Source organism: Mus caroli, unplaced genomic scaffold, assembly GCF_978045245.1.
Source record: "Mus caroli unplaced genomic scaffold, Mus_caroli_1 scaffold_7, whole genome shotgun sequence".
NCBI lineage: Eukaryota > Metazoa > Chordata > Mammalia > Rodentia > Muridae > Mus > Mus caroli.
This window is the reverse complement of record NW_028227262.1, coordinates 2,979,689-3,001,690: the sequence shown is the minus strand read 5'-3', so window position 1 is coordinate 3,001,690 and position 22,002 is coordinate 2,979,689. Positions and strand designations below refer to the sequence as shown.

Here is a 22,002-nt window from a genome sequence, read left to right as displayed (position 1 = left end):
AAAAGGTAGAAGACAGGAAATTGGAGGGAGGAGTCAGGAGGGGTGGATGTGGGAGGAGTTACAGGGAGGAGTTTAGAGGGGTGGATGTGGGAAGAGTTAGAGGGAAGAGTTTGGAGTGACTATGATCAGAATACGTTCATTCATGTATGAACGTCTCAAAAAAAAAAGCAATAAAACACATGACAAATACTAATACCAGTGTGTATACCCTTCAGCAGTTTCTCCGTTTTTACTTCCCATTACATTTACCAGAAGTTCTTATCTAAATTGCTGAAGTATTCAAAAAATTATTATCTACTTCTTTTCCTGCCTCAGGATGATGAGGTCACAGATATGGCAGGAATCAAAACAAAACTGACTTGCCTCTCCCCAAAGGTTAAATCATTTCTGAGCACCCAAACTAGCCTCATGAGCTGTAAGAACCAGACTCACCTTGATGGCACTGGCCTTCACCTGAGCCACCTCGGCCATCCTCTGAAGATGATGGAGCAGAGAGGCCTCGGTGAGGTCGCCCTCGGGCAGGAAGTACTGGTACACGTCATAGCGCAGCCTCCACCTGGACTCCGGGCCGGTGCTCACATCACACGGTGGGGGCTCTGCAGCCCTAAAGATAACCACAGCTCAGCATCAGCGTCCACCTCTCCTGGCTCAAGCCCTGTCCATGAAAAGGAGCCAGAGCTATCTTCAAACTTCTCCAGGCGCAATCCCAACTATGCAGCTGTGAGTCTAAGTGTCACTCTAGAGAGAGTAGCACACAGAGATAGTCTGGGCTCCATTTCCTATCCCTGCTTCCAATGTGACGGGATGGTAAATTGGCTGTGGGAGATAATCAGTCAGGTCCTGAGGGGGAACTCTCCTGAGTGGGACCAGCGCCCTTATATGGCCTCAGACAGCTCACAGGCAATCTTCTCTTCTCCTAAGGACACAGTAAGAGGTCTGCAGCCTGCAGGAGGCCCCTCACCAAAGCCCAAAGGCACTGCTCCTGAAAGCAATAGGAGGAGCCTTCAGGGCATGGTGCATGGCTGTGGTCCTAGAACTTGGGAGCCAGAAGGAGAATGAATGCAAGTTCAAGGCCAGCCTGGTCTACATAGAAACTCCCAAGCAAACCAGTGACACGTGGACATAAGTAAATAAATACCTATAAATAAATTAATTACTGTTATTCAAGTAGATTTTGGTACAGATTAACCATTCTTTTTTTTTTTTTTTTTTTTTTTTGGTTTTTCGAGACAGGGTTTCTCTGTATAGCCCTGGCTGTCCTGGAACTCACTTTGTAGACCAGGCTGACCTCGAACTCAGAAATCCGCCTGCCTCTGCCTCCCGAGTGCTGAGATTAAAGGCGTGCGCCACCACGCCCGGCCAGATTAACCATTCTTAATCTAGACATCTAAAACCTGAGGGGCTGGAGAGATGGCTCAGCAGTTAAGGGCACTGACTATTCTTCCAGAGGACCTGGGTAAAAATCCCAGCACCCACATGGCAGCTCACAACGGTCTGTAACTCCAAGATCTAACACCCTCACACAGATATACATGCAGGCAAAACACTAACACATATAAAATAAAAATAGATTTAAAAAATCTGAACCCTGAAACTAATCAGGCTCCACTCTGATTTTTGACGTTTCGGATTTGTTAGATTTGGGGTTTCCAGATCAGGGATGTTCAACCGTTAAGGTCTCCGCCAGTGTCAAACACTTCTGGCCCCAGATGATTCAGATAAGGGATATTTAGCCTATTCTTTACAAGGGCAGCACTGGCTGACTGTTATACACAGAAGCCAATGTGGTTAAAAGAAAAAACAGATTCTGATGTGAGTCAGGCCCACAGCAATGACACCTTTCCTATCTGACACTGTGTCATGTGGTTAAAAAGATTTGATTTTATTTGTGTGTGTGTGTGTGTGTGTGTGTGTGTATACTTGTGAGTGTGGGTCCCCATGGAATCCAGAAGAGAATGTTTAACCTCAAAGTTTGCAGAAAGCCTCTCTGTAAAATAAAAGCAACTGCTTCTTCCTAAAAGTATTAAGATTAAATAACAAAGAGCACGCAGCATCCAATGCTGAGATAGGTGGCAGGCAGAGAGTTTTCAAATGATCGTTGCTATTCAAGTAGAAACTGAGGCAGTTTGGCAAAATTAAATCCTCATAAGGTGTAAGAAATTAGGGCTATGAATGCCTTCTGTGTTTGAACGCTTTGAGGAAACTAAGGCAAGGCTGGAGAGGCGGCTCGGTGGTTAAGTGCACACGCTTGTCTTACAGAAGACCAAGCTCACCCCCACACCGGGCGGCTGGCGGCCACCTGTCACCTCAGCTCCGAGGCATGCGCACCTCTAGCCTTTACAGGTACTCACACAGACATAAATATACACTTAAAAATAATAATAAATCTTGAAAGCAGAAAACTAAGATGCACTTCTAAGCTCACAGCAGGCTTACACCACACTTGTCTCTTCAAATGATGAATCCGTAGGCACTAAGGAGATTATTCAGTATAAAGAATATTGGCACCGAGGTTTAAATTATACTCACCCCCAAATAAGAAACAATTCCACATTGCTATAGAAGTGACGGCTGTGAGCCAGTTAGCTGGTCCGGCTCTACAGTCACCTAAGAGCAGCTTTAGCAGGATGGGGTCGCCAGCCTACCTTGCATAGCCTATGTTTGCTGGTGCAAACTTGATAGTTGTCTCAAAAAAATTATAGTCCAAATAGAGGCTGGGGTCAATATCTAAATCAAACTCCAAATTGCAGCCTCCAGGAATGGGATCTGCATGGAAAATGGTGAGATTAGTAACGCAAGAGTCCTTTTCATGTTCCAGGAAACAGTCCCACACAGCCGTGTCAGCACAGAATGCCAGCAATGTCTGCTGTCCGGTGACTGAGGTCTCATGCCCTTTCCCCTCAAACCGTCTCTTTCACACCACCGTATGCACTTCACCACTGAGCTATTCACCACCCAGCCCCACTCCCAAGCTCCAGCAGCCTCACTTCCCTCACACACCTTCGCTTAGCCATCACTGTGAGCTGACTATCTCCCAGTGCTGCCTGGACCAGATGCTAATGGACACCCCTGGCTCACCACTGCTCTTTCATTCAGACACCACTGGTCATGTCTTTGGACTTTTCTGGAATTCACTATTCCCTACTGCTGGCTCAGGCGGGTGTTCCAGGCATTCCTCTTACCTCCAGGTATCTCCTCAGCCCTGCGCCTGATCCTCAGCCGTCACCATCGCCCAGGTACCGTGCTTGACATGTGCTCAACACTAGGAAATGGTCGTGTTCCCCCAGGTACCTCTCCACTCTCATGCATGGCCTTGGCTTTGACACCAGCTGTCTATCTAATCTTGTTCCTTTAATCCAGGCCAGGATTCTACAACATGCTTCCGATGAGACGTCCTATGAGCATCTCAGACTCACTGTGCCCTCACAGGAGTCACCACTGACTCCATCCTACCCCATGAAAGGGCCATCCCCACATCTAAACCTACTGTGCAGTACAATCTCTGATCTGTCCAAACAGGAGGCCCAGGTTCCTCCCTGGTAGCATGTAGCCGAGGCCCCTCCCCCCTGGTAGCATGTAGCCACTGTGCCTTGTCGGTTGCCCTCCCCAGTCCTAGCTCAGCACCTGCTTTCAGACCCCACTTTTTACTTCCCTTATAGCCGTCAGGCTCCATCCTGACTCAGCTCTTTCTTCTTCATGTAGCTCAGGATAGGCTTCAACGTGCCATAGAGCTGGCTCTGACCTGTTAGTCCTCTTGCTAGATTATTGGCACATGCCACAACGGCCAATTTTACATGGTACTGGAGATGGAACCCGGGGTGTGACTCATACTGGGCAAGCACTGACCAACCAAGCTGCACCACCAGCTCCTCTGTCCTCAGCTTTCTAAAGATGAAATGGACTATGTTGCTCCCCTCTCAAACTCTATGCTTTCTTTGAGCCCACCTTAGCAATGCTGCGTGCAAACTGTGTTCAAGGCTCTTTGCTTTCTGGCTCAAAACATACCCACTGCCCACCACTCCAAACCCTGTACCTTTCTTCGGATAAGCCTACTGCCTCCTCTGCCCACAATGACAAGAAATGAACTCTCCAAGTCACAACATGAGCTTCCCGTCCCACTAGCTCTCTGCCCCTTTCACAGTAAAACACTCTGATTAAATAAACTACACCCATAATAAACAATTTTACCAGGATAGTGTTCCTTAGGATTCCACAAACAGATGACGCTCACGTCCACGGAGTACCTTGGAGAGGGAATTACCTCTTTCTGAATAGGAGAGCGTAAGGGCCACACTTTGGACAGGCTTGGTATCTTCCGTCTCCAAGTACCAAGTACACACTGTCTGCTCCGGTCGAAGAATGAAGACCAGCCCTCTGTCGTTGCCTGTTCCTGACGTGCTGGGAAGGAGAGTCTGCATTTGAGAAGCAAAGCCGTCATGGAAACGGACTTGAGAAATCACATCCACTGCAGAGCTGCCCAGTGTGCACTGCTCTCTCCAAACCCTCTCAGAACAAAAAGGGGGAAATTCCTCAGGGGGGTTTCACCTCTGTGTTCTAGCACCCACACCTTCACACCGGAGAACTCTAAACATATCACTGGGGGCTGGAGTGATGGCTTTAGCAGTTAGGAGTGTCAGTTGCTCTTCCAAAGGACCTGGGTTCAGTTCCCAACATCCACATGATGGCTTACAACAGCCTGTAATTCCAGTTCCAGGGGACCTGATACCCTCTTTTAGTCTACACAGGTACTGGGCACATGTGTGATACGCACGCATACATACTGGTAAAACACCCATACAAAAGAAATACGGTATTGCCCTTTATCCCTCTCCAACTTCTTACCTAATTTACATGTTTAGATTTATGACTTGTTTCATTTTATGTATACGAGTGGTTTGCCTGCATCTGTGACCACATGCATGCTGGGTGGTGGCTCAGAGGTCAGATCTCCTGGAAATGGAGTTATAGATGGTTATGAGCTGCTCTGTGAGTACTGGGAACTGAACCCAGGTCCTCTCCAAGAACAAGCCCTCTTAACTGCTGAGCCACCTCTCCATCCCCTGCAGATGACTTTTTAAGACATGTCTCTCACTGAACCTGGAGCTCAATGCTCAGTGATTGGCTAAGCTGATTAGCCAGTTGAGCCTTGTTTCTACCTCCCCAGACCTAATGTAACAAACCCACACCAGGCCTGGCTAGTTTTTGGCGCATGTGCGTGTGTGGTTGGTTGGTTGGTTGGTTTGTTTGTTTGTTTGTTTGTTTTGGTGTGTTTTGAGGATCAAACTCGGGTCCTATAGACTGGGCCTTCTCCTCAGTTTCCATTCCTTAATACCAGGATACCAGGGGTCAGGGTGTAGACCAGTGAGTGGTAAAGCACTTGCCTGTGGAGTCTGATGGCCTGGATTTCATTCCCAGTTTAATATGGGAAGAAAATAAAACAAAACAGACAAAAGCAAAGAAACAAACAAAACCTCTATGACTTGCACATTGAATTTTCCAAGCACTGCAGTTCAACTGAGTTAAGACTTATTCTGTCTGGCCCTGAGGCTAACAAGACAAAACCAGACAGAGCTCTGGCCCCAAAGAGTTCAGTTTACAAAAAGCATTTGTTTTAAAGACGTGTTTAATTATTTACTTTTAATTTATGAGTATCAATGTTTTTGCCTGTATGCATTTCTGCACACCATACACATGCCTGGTACCTGTGGAGGCCAGAGGAGGATTCAGAGCCTCTGGCACCAGAGCTAGGAATAGTTGTGACTTGCTATGTGGGCGCTGGGGACCGAACCCAGGACCACTGCGAGAGCTGCAAGTGCTCCTTAACCACTGAGCCATCCTGCTGGAAATCTTTTCCCCTTTAAGGCAAGTGTTCACCTAGGTCAGGTCATCTCTGTCTCACTGTGCGGAGGAAGCTGGCCTAATGCTCTTGCCTCCAAACCAGAATGGTCTCTTAAAGCTAAGAGAATAAGAAGGAAAAATGGCCGAAACCTTGCTGCATGGAGACCAGGCCCACTCACACACAGACATCAAATTCTCTAACACACAAGACTCAACATTATAGAGATGCTCTTTTTACTGGAGCAACGCTTTGCACTTACCTTAGTAAATGAAACCGTGGTGTTCTGATACTGTGAGTGTATTTGGAAAAGAAGAAAGGTCACATTGCTTGAAATATGGCGCAGGACGGCCTCCTGCGGAAAGGACTTGCTGAGCGCAAAGTATGTAAATTTTCCCACAGAAAACTCAAGGAAACCTACAATGAAAAAAGTTTCTCATTACAGCATTGTACCTCTAGCATCAATTTGTAGAAATCTCATTCACAAGCAAATGCATGGTGCTAATTTAACCCTCAAAAAACCCCTGGAGAGTCGGGTATGGTGGTGCAAACCAGATATCTCAGCACTTGGAGGCTAAAGCAGAGAGATCTATGTGAGGACCTGGCCAGCCTGGAGTTCAAAGATCAAGAAGACCCTGTTGGTGTCTGGGTGGTGCATGTCACAACAAGGATAATGAAACGTCAAAGCTGAAGCCTAGTCAGACGAAGGCACTGCGGTCCTGATTCACAACAGCCATGGTCCCCTGCACCAGGCCTGCACAAGGCCAGCTCTGTGGAATCCATCACAGGTAGCAGAGGGGCTCTCGGTCGAAATCCTTCCTGCTGAGCTGTGACCACTGACAGATCCTAGGGATGTCACTGCCTTCAGTTAAAAGTGACCTTGTCGCCGGGCAGTGGTGGCGCACGCCTTTAATCCCAGCCCTTGGGAGGCAGAGGCAGGCATCCACAGGGTACAAGTCCCAAACCCTCCAACTGCCAACCCCTGCCCACGCCTCACATAAAATGATAGATACCGTAGGAGATGAAGAGATGGCTCCATGGGTAAGACCACTAACGAAGCAAGCATGAGGGACCTGAGTTTGAATCCCAGAACCCACATGAAAAGCCAGGCACTGCCACATACACTATAACTTCTATACTATGGAGGGCAGGCATAGTAAGGTCACTGGGACTTTCTGGCCACCAGTGTAGTTCCAGGTTTAGTGAGAGGTTCTTTTCAAGGAAATAAGGCACAAACACACATAAACACGCACACACACGCACACACACGCACACACACACGGGGAGGGGGTTAGAATTAGCATTTCTTCTAGACTCTGCCCCACAGTTGCCTGGCAACAGTCAGGTATGCCTGACTCACTATAAAAGGGGCTGCTCTCCCCTCCTCTTTCTCTTGTTCTCACTCTCCACATGCTCATGGCCTGCCTCTACTCCTCTACACTCTCACTTTCCTTCTTTCTCTCTCTCTCTCTCTCTCTCTCTCTCTCTCTCTCTCTCCCCTACCGTCTCTATCCCCCTCCCCATGCCCTAAATAAACTCTATTCTATACTGTACTCATGTGGCTGGTCCTTCAGGAGGAAGGGATGCCTCAGCATGGGCCTGCAGAGTCACCCTCTTAACCTGAACTATACTGCGCCTCTAAAAAACATATCCCTGGCTTCTCTTTCTTTTTTATAAAACACAACACATGCGCACATGCACACACACTGTATGTATTTTTAAAAATGCCATTATGACGAACATATACCCACATACTTTATCTGTGGATTCTTTACATACCTGACACAGTGCTACATCATTATACTGTTAGAGAACAATAACATGAAGGGTCTGTACACATTTGGTACAGGTACACTTTTTTAAGAAGTATTTTAAAGCTGGGCGTGGTGGCGCATGCCTTTAATCCCAGCACTCAGGAGGCAGAGGCAGGCGGATTTCTGAGTTCGAGGCCAGCCTGGTCTACAGAGTGAGTTCCAGGACAGCCAGGGCTATACAGAGAAACCCTGTCTCAATAATAATAATAATAATATTTTAACTCTGCAGCTCATTGAATCTGCAGTATATAAAGCTCTGGGTTATGCAGACCAACTCTGTGTTGAAGATTCAGTCTCTGAGCTCATACTGCCTATTTCTACACATGTGCAAGAAGAAAGATGTTTAAATGTGAGGCACAAACCATCCACTAGGTCTTAGGCATCTGTATGCGTCAATATTGATAATTCAGGGCTGGAGCCTGGTGAGAGAGTGTTTGCTTAGCATGCATGAGGCTGAGCTCCATGCCAGTGCTACTAGGGCATGGCGGGTGGGGATTCCAGCTGGCCCCTGTTAAAGCTGCTGAGTATCCCACTGTGCACGCATATCCTAACTGCATATATTGATGAGCATAACCACTGATACTCTAGTGTGAAAAACAAATTAAGAAAAATGCTGTGCATGGCACGTACACTTTTAATCTCCACACTCAGAGGTTTTTTGAGTTAGGGTTCCTATTGCTGTGAAGAGACACCATGACCAAGGCAACTCTTACAAAGAGAACATTTAATTGGGGCTGGCTTACAGTTTCTGAGGTTTATTCCATGGTCATCCTGGTGGCATGCAGGCAGACAAAGTGCTGGAGAAGGAGCAGAGAGTTCTACATCTTGGTCCACAGGCAGCAAGAAAAAAACTGGCTTGAACTTCTGAGACATCAAAGCCCACCCTCCAGTGACACACTTCCTCTAGTAAAGCCACACCCACTCCAACAAGGTCCCACCTCCTAATAGTCCCACCCCTTAGGGATCAAGTATTCAAACACATAGTCTATCAGGGACATGGAGCAGGGACCAGAAGACCAGGGTTTAAGGTCATCCTAGGCTAGATAGTGAGCTTGAAGCCAAATTGGACTATAGGAGACTCTGTCTCAAAAATTCCCCCAAATAAAATAAAATAGTTCTGTTTTGCAGGAAAGTGTTCTAGAAAGCATACAGGTCAGGTGATTAACTTAATATGAGATTGTTGATGTCATGGTGTAACAGGTGACCTTTGCCCTTATGGTGAAACTTATGTACCTAAGTTGTCTTCCTGTCTAAAAAGTCACAACTGGAAACAAAGAGCCTGAGACACGACCTGGGTAGCAGGACTGAAATTCCAAGCTGAAGCCTGTGCTTCTGACTTCAGGAAGTTCACCCAGGCTCCTAGGAACCACAAGGAAGAGCGCCTGTGCTTTTTAGACATGATGCCTCACGGAGGCCCCACCCCCACGTGCCTGCAGCAGGAACCTGCTGAAGACAGATAGTGAAGGCGGATGGAGAGACAGTCTACGGTATCTAAAAACTGGCCCTGTTGTAGTAACATCGGAAACATTAAGACAGCCAGAGCTATAAAGAGAAACCCTGTCTCGAAAAACCAAAAAAAAAAAAAAAAAAAAAAAAGAACAGCTACCTAAAAGTGTTTCTCTTTTCCAAATACAGTTCCTTACTTATCACCTTTTCTATAGTTTTTATTAAGTGCCCCTATCATAAGGAAACTACAATATTCCCTGGTTCTTTGTGGACGTGATCTCTTGCCACGAACCACCCATACCACTCAGATGAAAATGCCTAGCAGTAGCTGCAGACCGGAACTTGAAAACAAACATTCATTCCAACATCATGAGGAAGGGCTGGGACGGTGGCTCAGTTGGGAGGTCTGACCAGCTCAACCAACATGCTCAGAGCCCTGGGCTTGAACACCAACCATGTATAAGCAAGTGATGGGTGCTGTCATCCAACACGGGGGAGAGGGGTGGAGACAGGAGGGCCAGATGTTTAAGTTATCCCCAGTTATGTATAGTTCAAGAATAGCCCAGCCTCAGAAAACAAAGCAGAAAGTTCTCCACGTACCTGAGAACATCAAGTCTGGTGAATAAGAGACTCTCACGTCTCCATGTCTCCATTCTTTTTCTGTTGTTGTTGTTTGTTTGTTTGTTTTTCTTTTTTTGTTTTTTGTTTTTTTTTTTTTGTTTTTCGAGACAGGGTTTCTCTGTGTAGCCCTGGCTGTCCTGGCACTCACTTTGTAGACCAGGCTGGCCTCGAACTCAGAAATCCGCCTGCCTCTGCCTCCCGAGTGCTGGGATTAAAGGCGTGCGCCACCACGCCCAGCTGTTTTTGTTTTTCACAGGGTTTCTCTGTGCAGTCCTGGCTTTCCTGGAACTCACTCTGTAGACCAGAATGGCCTTAAACTCAGAAATCCACCTGCCTCTGCTTCCCCAGTGCTGGGATTAAAGGCGTGCGCCACCACTGCCTGGCTCACGTCTCCATTCTTAACCGAGCTGCTTTGTGCGAGGCCATGATTTGCTGGACCAGAACCATTGCGCAATTTGTACAGAAGGCTGCATTTTAACCCCAGTGCCTGTGGTTTCCCTCCTGGCTATGAAGGTCTCTGGCATATCTGATGATCCAGTGTCTGGCACTGTATCAGTGGCCTGGCAGTGAAAGCCGGTTCAACACTGACTGAACTCTGTGACTTAAGGCAAGGTATTTATTTCCTCTGGGCCTTTGTTCTCTTGCAGTTAAAGGGAAGCAGCTATGCTACAGAAACCACCCAACAAATGGGAGGATGATTTTATAACCTAGAGGCGCCCTGCCTATCATAAGCTGCATTGAGGGGACTTCCACAGAGATACTCAAGGTGGGGCCTGGGGTACAGCTTATGGTAGATGTTTGAACAGGGTTCTAAGTTCAATTCCCAGTCCCACCAAAAATAACCCAGAAATGAAAGAGAAGAACAGGGGTGGGGAATAACTCTCTCTCTCTCTCTCTCTGTCACACACACACACACACACACACACACACACACTCACAGAGAGACAGAGAGCAAGAACTGAAAGACTAAACTGCTTTTGCCACATACGTGATAGAAATTTCATTTAATTTCCTTTTGTTTGCTTTTATTATTATTTAGTTGTTTTCTAGTACTGGAGATTGAACCCAGGGCCTCTCAAGCTCTGAGCAGGCCATCCAGCACTAAACCACACCCTAGCTCTTTTAACATTTGCATTTCAAGACAAGAGTCTAAGGTGCCCGCACTGCCTTGGACCTTACTCTATACCCCAAATGGGCCTTGAAGTTGTGATCCTTCTGCCTCAACTTCCCAAACAGCTAGCTGGGTCATGACAAGCTTGAGACACCCAACCTGGCTGGAAATGACATTTAATTCCTACTCATAAGAGACTTGGCAATAGAAGACATACCCAAAATACATCCTTCAGAAGTTAATAGGACCCTACCCTGGCCTCCAAGCCATCAGGAGAAGGAGTCACCAGAAACATTTGACTGGCGTAATTAGATCTTATGACTGGGGTGTGGGGAGCAGACAACACATCAAAGGTTGTTACAGAGCAGGCGGCCCAGTCAAGATGGCGTGGTTACTCGAACTGAACTTGAAAGAACCATGGCTCTGCTTTATCTGACATTTTTAAAAGCAACCCAAACTGCCATCAGCATGGGAGGGTCGGGTTTTCTATTTTCATACGTACTTTCCATCTTTAACCAGCCAGAGAGTCTCTTTTTCCTTCCACTAACTCCATTCTAGAACACCTTCCACTCCTAATCTTTTCCTCTTTCCCAATCAGATCTGTACCTTAAAACCACCCAACTAACTCCCTCTTCGACTGCTTTACTGAAAGGCACCTTAGACTTCCCTCCATTGTCTGACACAGCAGCCAACTTTAGGAGCAGCGACAAAGTGCATCCCTCCTAAATGGACTAATTCTCAGTCCAAACACTCAAGGCAAGAGGTACAGCTGCTGTCACCTGTACCATAACCTCAGCTCCGCCATCCACGGGAGGCTCACCCTTCGACTGTCTGTAATGTCCATGCTGCGTCTCACCAGCCAGATGGGGAATATCAGCTTTTAATCACACAGCTGTTGGAGTGTCTCAGTTCTATCCCTCTCCTGCACACAATAACACTAACCTAAAACAGAAAGAACAGCACACAGAAAGGCAGCAGTGCCATGCCGTATTCAGAGGTGAGACAAGGTAAGGAAAACCCCAATCCTCAACTAAGTGCTTCTCTTTCTGTGAAAAGTTTCCGGATATTAAGTACTGAAACTCCAAACTGGAAATAAAAGCTCTGGCTCCCAGCCCTCCAGACACAGCTTTCCTAGATCAACCCCAAGCTCAACCCTTCCTCTCTCCCACCTTCAGAAGGATGCTCCGACGGTAAGCACTGACAGATTAAATAATATAACACAGCCTTATGCTGTGAAAGGTTTGGGGGTTTTTTGTTTGTTTGATTTTTGTTTTTGTTTTTTTGAGATAGGGTCTCACATAGTCCAGGCTGGCCTCAGAATCCCTATATAGTTGAATCTGATTCTGCACTCTGGATTCTCCAAGTTCTAAATGCTGGGGTCTAGGCTTGTACCACCACACCCAGTCCATGCCATGCTCAGGAAGGGTACCAGGCCTGCTTAAATGCTAGGCGAACACTCTACCAACTCAGCTACATCCCCAGCCCAGGGCCAAGATATTCCTCTCAGAAAGTGGCTTTGCTGAAGTGCAGGGGTCGTGCAACTTGCAGGGCAACACACCAGGTGTTGCTACGTTTCTGCAAAGAGCATCTGGTGCCTCCAGAGGCTGGATTGATTGCTATCTCCTGGGGCGTTGAGGATTAGAGTACTCAGGCTGTGAAACGGACCTAGCATTCAGCCAGGGCCAGAAGCCAATGCTTCCTCTCTGCTGTAAGTCAGAGTTCTCTTCAAGAAAATAGAAGGGTGTGTGTGTGTGTGTGTGGTGTACACTCAACACACAAATATCTGTACTTTTCAGTACTGGCCTTAGTTATACTCAAAGATCGTAAAGTGTGGCTTTTCACAGATAAGCAATTAGGAGAAATGATCCCATCACTCAGAAGACTGTTGTATTTGCTACTTGTCTAGAGCTCAAAACAAGGAATGTAGTTAACGCATCCAGAAACAGCACGTGACCACCAGCATGGCACAATTAGTGCTTTTCATGCTTCCCATTAACGCCCCCGCCCCCTCCCAACAGTCGCTAAACCCCTCTCACTCAGCACACGACCTAGGATTTCACGTCCCATCATCACTGGCTCATTTTTCCTCTCAAACTGCTAATCGTCACCCAGTTAAAAAAGCATCTAGATTTCGGAGTGTCAAAGTCAGCTACTGCGTGGAACGCCTTAGTTCCTCGATGGACTTTGCTACCGGTAGCCGACGGGTTGGGTTTGGTTTTAGTTTGGGCCTGACGCTCACTCTCCAGGCGGGTCTCGGAACACATAATCCTCCTGTCGCAGCCTCAGGGGTGCTGCGCTTACAGGAGTGCTGCACTTACAGGCGTCCTCCCCGAAATTCAGTTTAAAAGGCCGTTTCAATGCGTCCAATTAAAACCACAAACATGGCTGCTCCCTGCCGGGAAGAATGCCTCAAAGGGGGCTACTTATCTCTTCCCGGTTCCCAGCCCAAACCAGACGATGACAGGATGGACGCGGTCCCGAACCCGCGGCCTGACGCGCATCTGCAACCGGGGAGGGCTGCACAGAGCCGGGCAGCCTGCGGCCTTGCTGCAGGAGCGGAGGCAAGTTCGGGAAGCTCACCGTCGCTGGAGTTCGCCTGGGCCTCGGCGCTGCCGGCCGCCAGCACCGCCAGGACCAGCAGGCGCAGCCGCCACATCGCTGCGGGCCGGGGCGCGCGGGCCAGGAGCGCGCAGGCCGGGTCGCGTGCTACCCCGGAGCTCCCGCGCGCATCGCTCTAGCGCGCCGGCCCCGCGCGTGCACCTGCCGCCCCAGCCCCGCCGGGCGCGCGCTTCCGGCACGACGGCCGCGCGCGTCCCCGGCCGGCCCCTGCGGGCGCGCGCCTCCTGCTGGGGCTCCTGGGCTCCCCGGGCTCCCAGGGCAAGCCGGGCCGAGTTCTTGCTTTTGTGTCTTTCCTTTCTCTCTTCTTCCTTCCTTCCTTCCTTCCTTTCTTTTTTCTTCTTTCTCTTTTCTCCTTCCTCTTTCTGTCTTTCTTTTTTCTTTTCCTTTTATTCCTTGTTTTTTTTTTTTTCAAGATAGGGTTTTTCTGTGTAGCCCCAGCTGTTCTGGAATTCACTCTGTAGACTAGGCTGCCCTTGAATTCAGAAATCCGCCTGTCTCTGCTGGTACTAAAGACACGCACCACCACCACCCAGCTACTTTTTGTCATTCTAATCGTGCAAAATAACTTACTTTCTCTCTCTCTCTGGCTCTCTCTCTGGCTCTCTGTCTCTGTCTCTGTCTCTGTCTCTCTCTCTCTCTCTCTCTTTTTCTAAGACTAGGTCTCTCAACCCAGAGTGACCTCCAGCTGCTATGTAGTAGAGATGACTTTGAACTTCTGACCTCTTGCTACTTCCTCCCAAGGGCTGGGAAGATAAACTTGTGCCACCACTAATGAATTTCATATTTTATTGAGATATTGAGGCACAGTGAAGTGCCCCAAGCCACAAATAGGATTCTTAGTATCTTAAAAGGCACTTATGAAAAGGGGACTGGGAAAAACTTAAAAAAAAAATCAAGCACAACACAAACTTGAGTTAATAATGAAAGGAAATAAAACTTGAGACCTGTGATTCATGTCAAATAGCCCAAAGAGGAGTTTGTGAGCTTTTTTTTTTTTTTTTTTGGTTTTTGGTTTTTTGAGACAGGGTTTCTCTGTGTAGCCCTGGCTGTCCTGGCACTCACTTTGTAGACCAGGCTGGCCTAGAACTCAGAAATCCGCCTGCCTCTGCCTCCCGAGTGCTGGGATTAAAGGCGTGCGCCACCACGCCCGGCAGTTTGTGAGCTTTAAAACCTGGGGCTGAGAACATAGCAGAACAGGTCAGGACATGCCTGGGCAGGCCCGTGATTACATGTCCTGACTGGCCTGGTGCCTCCCTATCTCCCGCCCTTCTGACAGTCTGATGTTTAAATGGACCATTCATGTGAAACCGCGCCAATTCCTCCCTGACCCCACCCCTTTTCTATAAAAGTCCCTAGCTTCCAAGCCTCCGGGTCGAAACCACTGTCTCCTGCGTGAGATATGTTTCAACCAGGAGCTCCGCCATTATGACTCCACCATGTGGTCAACACCTCTGTCTCCTGCGGGAGATATGTGTCGGCCCGGAGCTCCATCATTAAACTACCTCATGTTCTTACATCAAGTTGGCTGTCTGTTCGTGATTCTTGAGTGCTCGCCGAATTGAGAATTGAGTGGGGGTTTCCCCACTAGGTTCTTTCAAATAATATAACCTGTCGCACTCTTTTCACTGAGATGTGTCTCAATGTAGGATACCAATGACAGCCATGATAGGAACGAATGTAAAATGTATGAGAAATTTTGCAATTTTTCCTGTAACCTAAACCTATTTTAAAATAAATTGATAACATTTTAAATGGAAAAGGCAGGATGTCTGGTGCTTGTTTTTCCAGCACTTCGGAGGCTAAGGTAGGAAGCTTGCTAAGAGCAGGAGAACATAGACTCCATACATAGTGAGACTGTTGAAAAATAGTAATGATAAAATCAGTAAACAAATTAATGTAATGGACTGTGCTGGAGTCATTCCTATGCAACACCACTTACAGCAGTGGTTCTCAACCTTCCTAATACTGCAGCCCTTTAATACAGCTCATGTTATGGTGACCCCCAACCATAAAATTATTTTTGTTGCTACTTTATAACTATAATTTTGTTATTGCTATGTCATAAATATCTGTGTTTTCCAATGGACTTAGGTGACCCCTGTGAAATGATTTTTGCCCACCCCCAGGGGTCGAGACCCATAGGTTGAGAACAGCTGACTTAAAGTATCCTTGTGTCTGCAGCATGGGTGTGCTCTGAAAGTCAGCATGAAGGTATCCATCACTTCCAGGTAAGGGTAACAGAGAAATACAAACATCCCACGTCATCATATCACACACATTAAACCAAACATCCCACATCGTAATATCACACACATTAAACACATGCCTGCTTCTCTCAAGTATCAGCTACTCTCCTTGTGCTTCCTTATTGTTTTAATTATTATTAATTATTTTGGTTTTGTGAGACACGGTCTTGGGCCTTTCATTGGTAGCCTAGGATAGCCTAGAATTCACTATGTAGCCCAGGCTCGACTCAACCTCCTGCTGCAAAGAACCCCTGTTTGTGCTTAAGAGCCCTTTGCAAATAAAATAAAATAAAATAAAATAAAATAAAATAAAATAAAAAATAAAGGAATTCAGTGCTTGGGTTTTGTTTGTTTGTTTGTTTGTTTGTTTAGAACAACATTGGAAGAGATTGCTGCCTCCTGCAGCAACTGTCTAAGCTACTACAGCTGACCTTAGGGCTGCTTTTGAAGTGTTTGCTGAGACCCATGGGGGAAAAAATTTTCTCTCTTCTAAGCAAAAATATCCTTGAAAACTCACAACCTCAGTCTGAACTTCTCAAATCTCCTATCTGTGTGCTGTTGAAGAGCTGCCAGCCCATGCAACAGAAGAACGTTCAGGGATCACGGGGTTCCATTATGGACTTGTCTGGGACGGCTGCCTTGCTGCTTTTTTTTTGTTGTTCTGTATTTGATTTTTAGGTTCATGTATGAAGGTGTTTTTCTGAATAAGTATTAGTGCACCAGGTGCATACAATGCCTGAGGAGGCCAGAAAGGGGACTTTGAACCCCTTGGAATTGGAGTTACAGGTGGTGGTGAGCTGCCCTGTGAGTCCTCTGCAAGAGCTACCAGTGCTCTTAATAGCTGAGCCACTCATGTGTGTGTGCTCCACCCCCACAGACACACACACTATATATATATATAATTAAAATAACAAAAACAAGTTTTTTTATAACAGAAATTCAGGAAGTGCCAGGCGTGGTGGCGCACGCCTTTAATCCCAGCACTCGGGAGGCAGAGGCAGGCGGATTTCTGAGTTCGAGGCCAGCCTGGTCTACAAAGTGAGTTCCAGGACAGCCAGAGCTACACAGAGAAACCCTGTCTCGAAAAAACCACAAAAAAAAAAAAAAAAAAAAAAAAAAAAAAAAAAAAAGAAATTCAGGAAGAATTTGCTAGGCAAAAAGGAAAGGAAGAGCCCATAGAGAAAAGGACAGGCAGAACCGGCTGCATAGACGACTCTGTCAACATTAGAAAGCAAACAACCCACAGCCGACAACCAGAAACAGTGAATCCAAAGGCAGACATCCGCAAAGCACAGGAGGGGGCTTACCACAAGTGAGAAGATTCTTATTAATAAACAAACAAACAAAAAAAATACACACATCAGGCTTGGGGGCTCATGCCTCTAATTCTAGCAATGAGAAGGTAGATACAGGAGGATTGCCATGAGGTCAAAGCCAGGCTGGGTTAAATAGTCAGACCGTATCTCAGGCAAGCAAACAAACAAGGCAGTGTTCTAACGTAAGTAAACTGTATAATTCTTTTAAGCATATTGTATAAAAAATCTTTTCCTCAATCACTGCCCCTTGACCAAAACAACCCTTTATTTATATAATTTTGGTGTAATAATTCCATTTTAAGTATATAACTAGATAGTTAGCAAAATTAGCATAAGCTGGACCATGGTGGTACATGTCTTTACCAGCACTTAGGAGGCAGAAGCAGGAGGATCTCTGTGAATTCCAGGACAGCCTGGTCTACAGAGTGATTTATAGGACAGCCAAGGCTACACAGAGAAACCCTATCTTGAAAACAACAAATTAGCTTCAAAAACTGGGTGGGTAAAATGGCTCAGTGGTAAAGGCACACATTGCCACACCTGATGATGTCTGCTTCATTCCTGGGGCCCATGTGGTAGAAGTCAGGTTGCCTTCTGACTTCATCTGTGGTGTGTACCCTCAACACACACACACACACACACACACATAAAATAAGTAAGTAAATAAAATGAAATTTTAAATCAGTGTCAAGAAATGTTCAAGCTGTTGTCTGTAACAAAAGACACGTGCCTGACTTTAGGTCCTGACCTGATAACAGTAGAGTCCTGTGCTGCCCTTGGTAATGTTTCAGAAAGTAACTGACTCATTTGAAAGGTTTAGGAAAGGGCAATTGTGAAGCAATGTACACATCATTTAAAAATATGCACTTATGGTTAAATTCACAGAAAGATAGGATTCAAGTATATCATATGTATAGCTATCATATGTAACCAGTATTTAAAATAATAACAAGTGATTGAATTGATGGTTTTTCTCTGCACATTTCTATACTAAAATGCTATATGTAGGATCTGTGTCTATTGAATAAGAAAATACGATTTTAAGAGATACACATGGTTTTTAATGCTTGATTATAAAGATGCATTGTCTGTCTAAACCCAGAGGTTCTCAAAAGACTGCTATTTCTTTGTGAAGAGCAGAGCATAGTCACAGAAACAGAACTCTGCATGAGCTGTGCTAAACTAAGAGCTTAATCCAAAAGGCAGCTGAGGCAAGGGGAAGTTATTAGAGACAAAATTAGGAAAGTTACATCAGACATTTTGAAACAGTAGTCCGTGGTCAAAACGGTTAATAAAAAGGGGTGACTGAAGTGTCACTCTGAGGAGAACAGTGTATGGGCTCCCATCCTTGTAGAAGAATGTTTGTTTTTAAAACTGTGAGTGCCCGTGTGCGTAGGTGCACATGTGCCTGAGTATGTAGGTGCACATGTGCATTAAAGCCGGTGGTGAATCTTGGTGTTGTTCCTCGGGAATCCCTGTTGGTTTTTTATTTGTTTTTTGTATTTTCTGCCTCCCAAGCGCTGGTATTAAAGGCATGTGCCATCACCCATCCAGCATTTTTTTTTGTTTTGTTTTGTTTTTATTTTTTAAGATGTAGTCCCTCACGGATCTGGGGCTCATCCATTTGGCTAGGTTGTCTGTTCAGCCTCAGAGATCTCCACAGCTTCAGGAAGCTAATTATTTCCATTTAAAAATGTATTCAAACATTTAGCCAGGCAGTGGTGGTACATGCCTTTAATCCCAACACTTGGGAGGCAGAGGCAGGAGGATCTCTGGGGTCTAGGATATAGCTTGGTCTACAGAGCGAGTTCCAGGACAGCCAGGGCTACAACAGAGAAACCCTGTTTCAGAAGACAAACAAGCAAACAAAAATGTATGCAAACATTTGAGACTTGTCTGGAGGAAAGGCTCTGACTACACTTTGTTTGGTTTTGTTTTTTGTTTTTTGAGACAAGGTTTCTCTGTGTAGCCCTGGCTGTCCTGGAACTCACTTTGTTTACCAGGCTGGCCTTGAACTCAGAAATCCACCTGCCTCTGCCTCCCAAGTGCTGGGATTAAAGGCATGCGCCAACACTGCCCAGCCTGACTACACTTTGGATATTAGGCCCACACTAGGTCTACAGACTTGTTCCTCAGAATGTTGAAGGGATAATGGAGTTCTGGCCTCTCGTCTCTCTCCTTTTTTGCCCTGGCCATAAACTGAGTTCCACCATATGATCTGCTGGTGCTGGCCTAATGTAACAAGGCTAATCAATAACAGGCGACAGCCTCCAAAGGCACTAGTAAGATATCTTTTGTTGACTGGTTGATTATCTCAAGTCATACTACACTATCAAAAAGCTAACACAGACCCATTGCCTTAACAGGACTCTTCAAACAGTCCACAGATAAGCTGTGAAAGCCAGTGGTTGGGGGCTTTGGCTGAAGTAGGTGGACCTGGCAGAAGGCTCAGGGACATGAGTAAATTTTGGCTAAGAATCTTGGGATTGCAGCATGGGTTGTCTTGAGGTGACCCCATTGCAGCATGGGATGTCTTGAGGTGGCCCCATTGCAGCATGGGATGTCTTGAGGTGGCTCCTGTACTGCCGGCAGCTCTCTTCTATGGGGCTGGCAACCTCAGACTCTTTACCAAGTGGGATAAGTTGCAGCCTATCAGTAACCACCTTTTTAAGTGTTCTTTCAGAAATGTTTAACCAAGATGGCACGGGTGCTCAGCATGTAAAGGTGTTTGCAGAACAAGCCTGACAACCTGAGTCCAATCTTTAAGACTCAACTATAATAGAGAATGATTCTACAATGTTCTACAACCTTCACATGCACGTTGTGGCATATACACACAACATATCACACACACAAACATAATGCACACACACAATAAATAATTTTAAAATGTTTTCATTCTTTTCTGTCTGCTCTTTTATTTTTTTGCTTTTGTGTAGAGAAATTTTTAAAATTTATTTTATATAGTTTTTTTCTGCGTATATGTCTGTGTGCAAGATGTGTACTAACCCACCCAGTTTTTTGGGTTTTTTTTTTTAGACATGGTCTCACCATGTAGCTCTGGCTGCCCTGGAACGTGATGTATAGAACAGGCTAGTCTCAAACTCAGAGATACAAGTACCGGGATTAAAGGCAAGTGCTACCAAACCTAACTGTCAATTTCATTTGTAAGAGGAAGTGCAAGACCTGTGGAGGTTCCCAGTTTGACCACAGTGGTAAAGTACACTGTTGGTGGAAATGAAGACAGATGTGAAACACAAGTAGAACTTCCTATAGGCAAGTGGGAAAAAAAATCCCAGAAGCTGAGATCCTCAAAATTATTTCCTCGATTTCAAAATGCCATTCCATCTACTAGAATTTTAAATCCCAAAGTCATGTGTTAATAGGATTTGAGACCTTTGGAAAGTGACTGGGATCCTCAGAGCCCCTTAAGGGCCCATTCATGTTGATGGGCTATAATGTGATTGAAGTGTGCTCTCTTGCCCTGCCTTGTAACAGGCCCGGATCTTAGCACAACTTACTCTACGATGAAGTATCATTCAGGGCATAAAACTGAGGATGTAGGCAGCACCACCTGCCAAAACAAAAGTAAAGACCTAATCTATCAAAGTCCATAGTTCTGGGAAAATCTGCAAATGCTTTTTGGCTTGCTTTTTGGCTTCTGTAGTTACACTTCTACCCAACTATTTTTGTTAACTGAGTCATGTCAACTCAAGATACGAATTTTGTGTTAAAAAGTTCACCCTGAGGAAGGCTGGGATCCTGAATACCCAGTATAGTTGATGGCTGGCTAATCACGACTATCTGTTGGCTTAAACCACATCTGAGGAATCTTCTCTGGTGGATACCTCCCAACCTCCTCATCTGTTATGACTTCCTCCGTTAGGATTCACCAAGAAGGCTCTCTCACGATGACAGTCCACCTTGATAGTGGACTTCCCAGCCTCCAGAATACTGTAGGGAGTAAACGTTCTTTGTAATTGCTTGTGTGTGCTATTCAGTTGTAGCAACAAAAAACAGGCTCACATACCCACCCACCTCCAACTCCAGAAATGATCATCTTGGAAACTATGATAAACAGTTTGTCTGAGTTCCACAAACCAGGTATTTGCAGATTCAGGACTCACTTCCCATCAGAATATCCCCAGGCTAACAAAAATAACCTTTCTGCTATCACCCTTCACATGGCAAACTGTCAGGAAGCCCCAGTTCTAAATTTACATTCTGAAGCTGATCTTTCTTAAAAAACGAACCTGCCTAAGCCGGGCGTGGTGGCGCACACCTTTAATCCCAGCATTCGGAAGGCAGAGGCAGGCGGATTTCTGAGTTTGAGGCCAGCCTGGTCTACAGAGTTTGCACCTCCTACCTTCAAATGCTCTTCTTCCTCCTTTTCACTTTACGGATCACCGGTTCCTCAGCAGAGAGCTGTTTAATGCTTTCCATTTCCCCCAGGCACTCCCACTCAGAATTAAAGCACTAATCTAGTCTCCAGTTGGGTAAGCACCTCCTGCCCCAAACTAATTAGCCACCCTTTTCTAGCCATTTTGATTTCCTGGAGAATGTTAATTTCTCGAATTTAAATGTTGTGAATGGCGGGCTGCGAGCATGCTTTGTGGTATACCCGCAAAGTAAAAGCAAAGGAAAACAAGTGTTCCAGATAAACAAAACAAAGAAACGAACGAACAAAAACAACACCCCTCACAAACAAAACACATTCCAGGCCAGCCAGGACTACACAGTGAGGCATAGCCTCGTCAGAGCTAACAGACAGAATGGAGGAAGCACCTTCCCTTCACAGGCTCGGTCCAGCGTAGACGCGAACCCGTAGCGGCTCAGCCTGCACGCGCCCCTCCTCCCCCACACCAGCCCTGGATCCCACCCGCCTGACGTCAGCAGGCCCGCAGGCTGGCCCCGCCCCTCCCCGGCAGCGTGCTTCCTTAACCACGCCCCTCAAGGAGGAAGGCCTGTGATTGGCCCGGAGGCGTCATAAATT

The 22,002-nt window shown here is 46.2% G+C and overlaps 1 protein-coding gene across 1 annotated transcript in view; it reads right to left on the bottom strand.

Moving 5' to 3' along the window:
- Tm7sf3 (transmembrane 7 superfamily member 3) overlaps positions 1–13,602 on the bottom strand; it is a 29,254-nt gene extending 15,652 nt beyond the window's left edge. Inside the window, exons 1-5 of the mRNA XM_021165447.2 lie at positions 13,409–13,602; positions 6,099–6,253; positions 4,262–4,412; positions 2,646–2,766; positions 433–604 (exon numbers count right to left, since the gene is read on the bottom strand). Of these exons, the coding sequence (XP_021021106.1) occupies positions 433–604; positions 2,646–2,766; positions 4,262–4,412; positions 6,099–6,253; positions 13,409–13,484 (675 nt within the window). The 5' untranslated portion in view covers positions 13,485–13,602. The remainder of the gene's footprint in view (positions 1–432; positions 605–2,645; positions 2,767–4,261; positions 4,413–6,098; positions 6,254–13,408) is intronic.
- Positions 13,603–22,002: the final 8,400 nt, after the last annotated feature.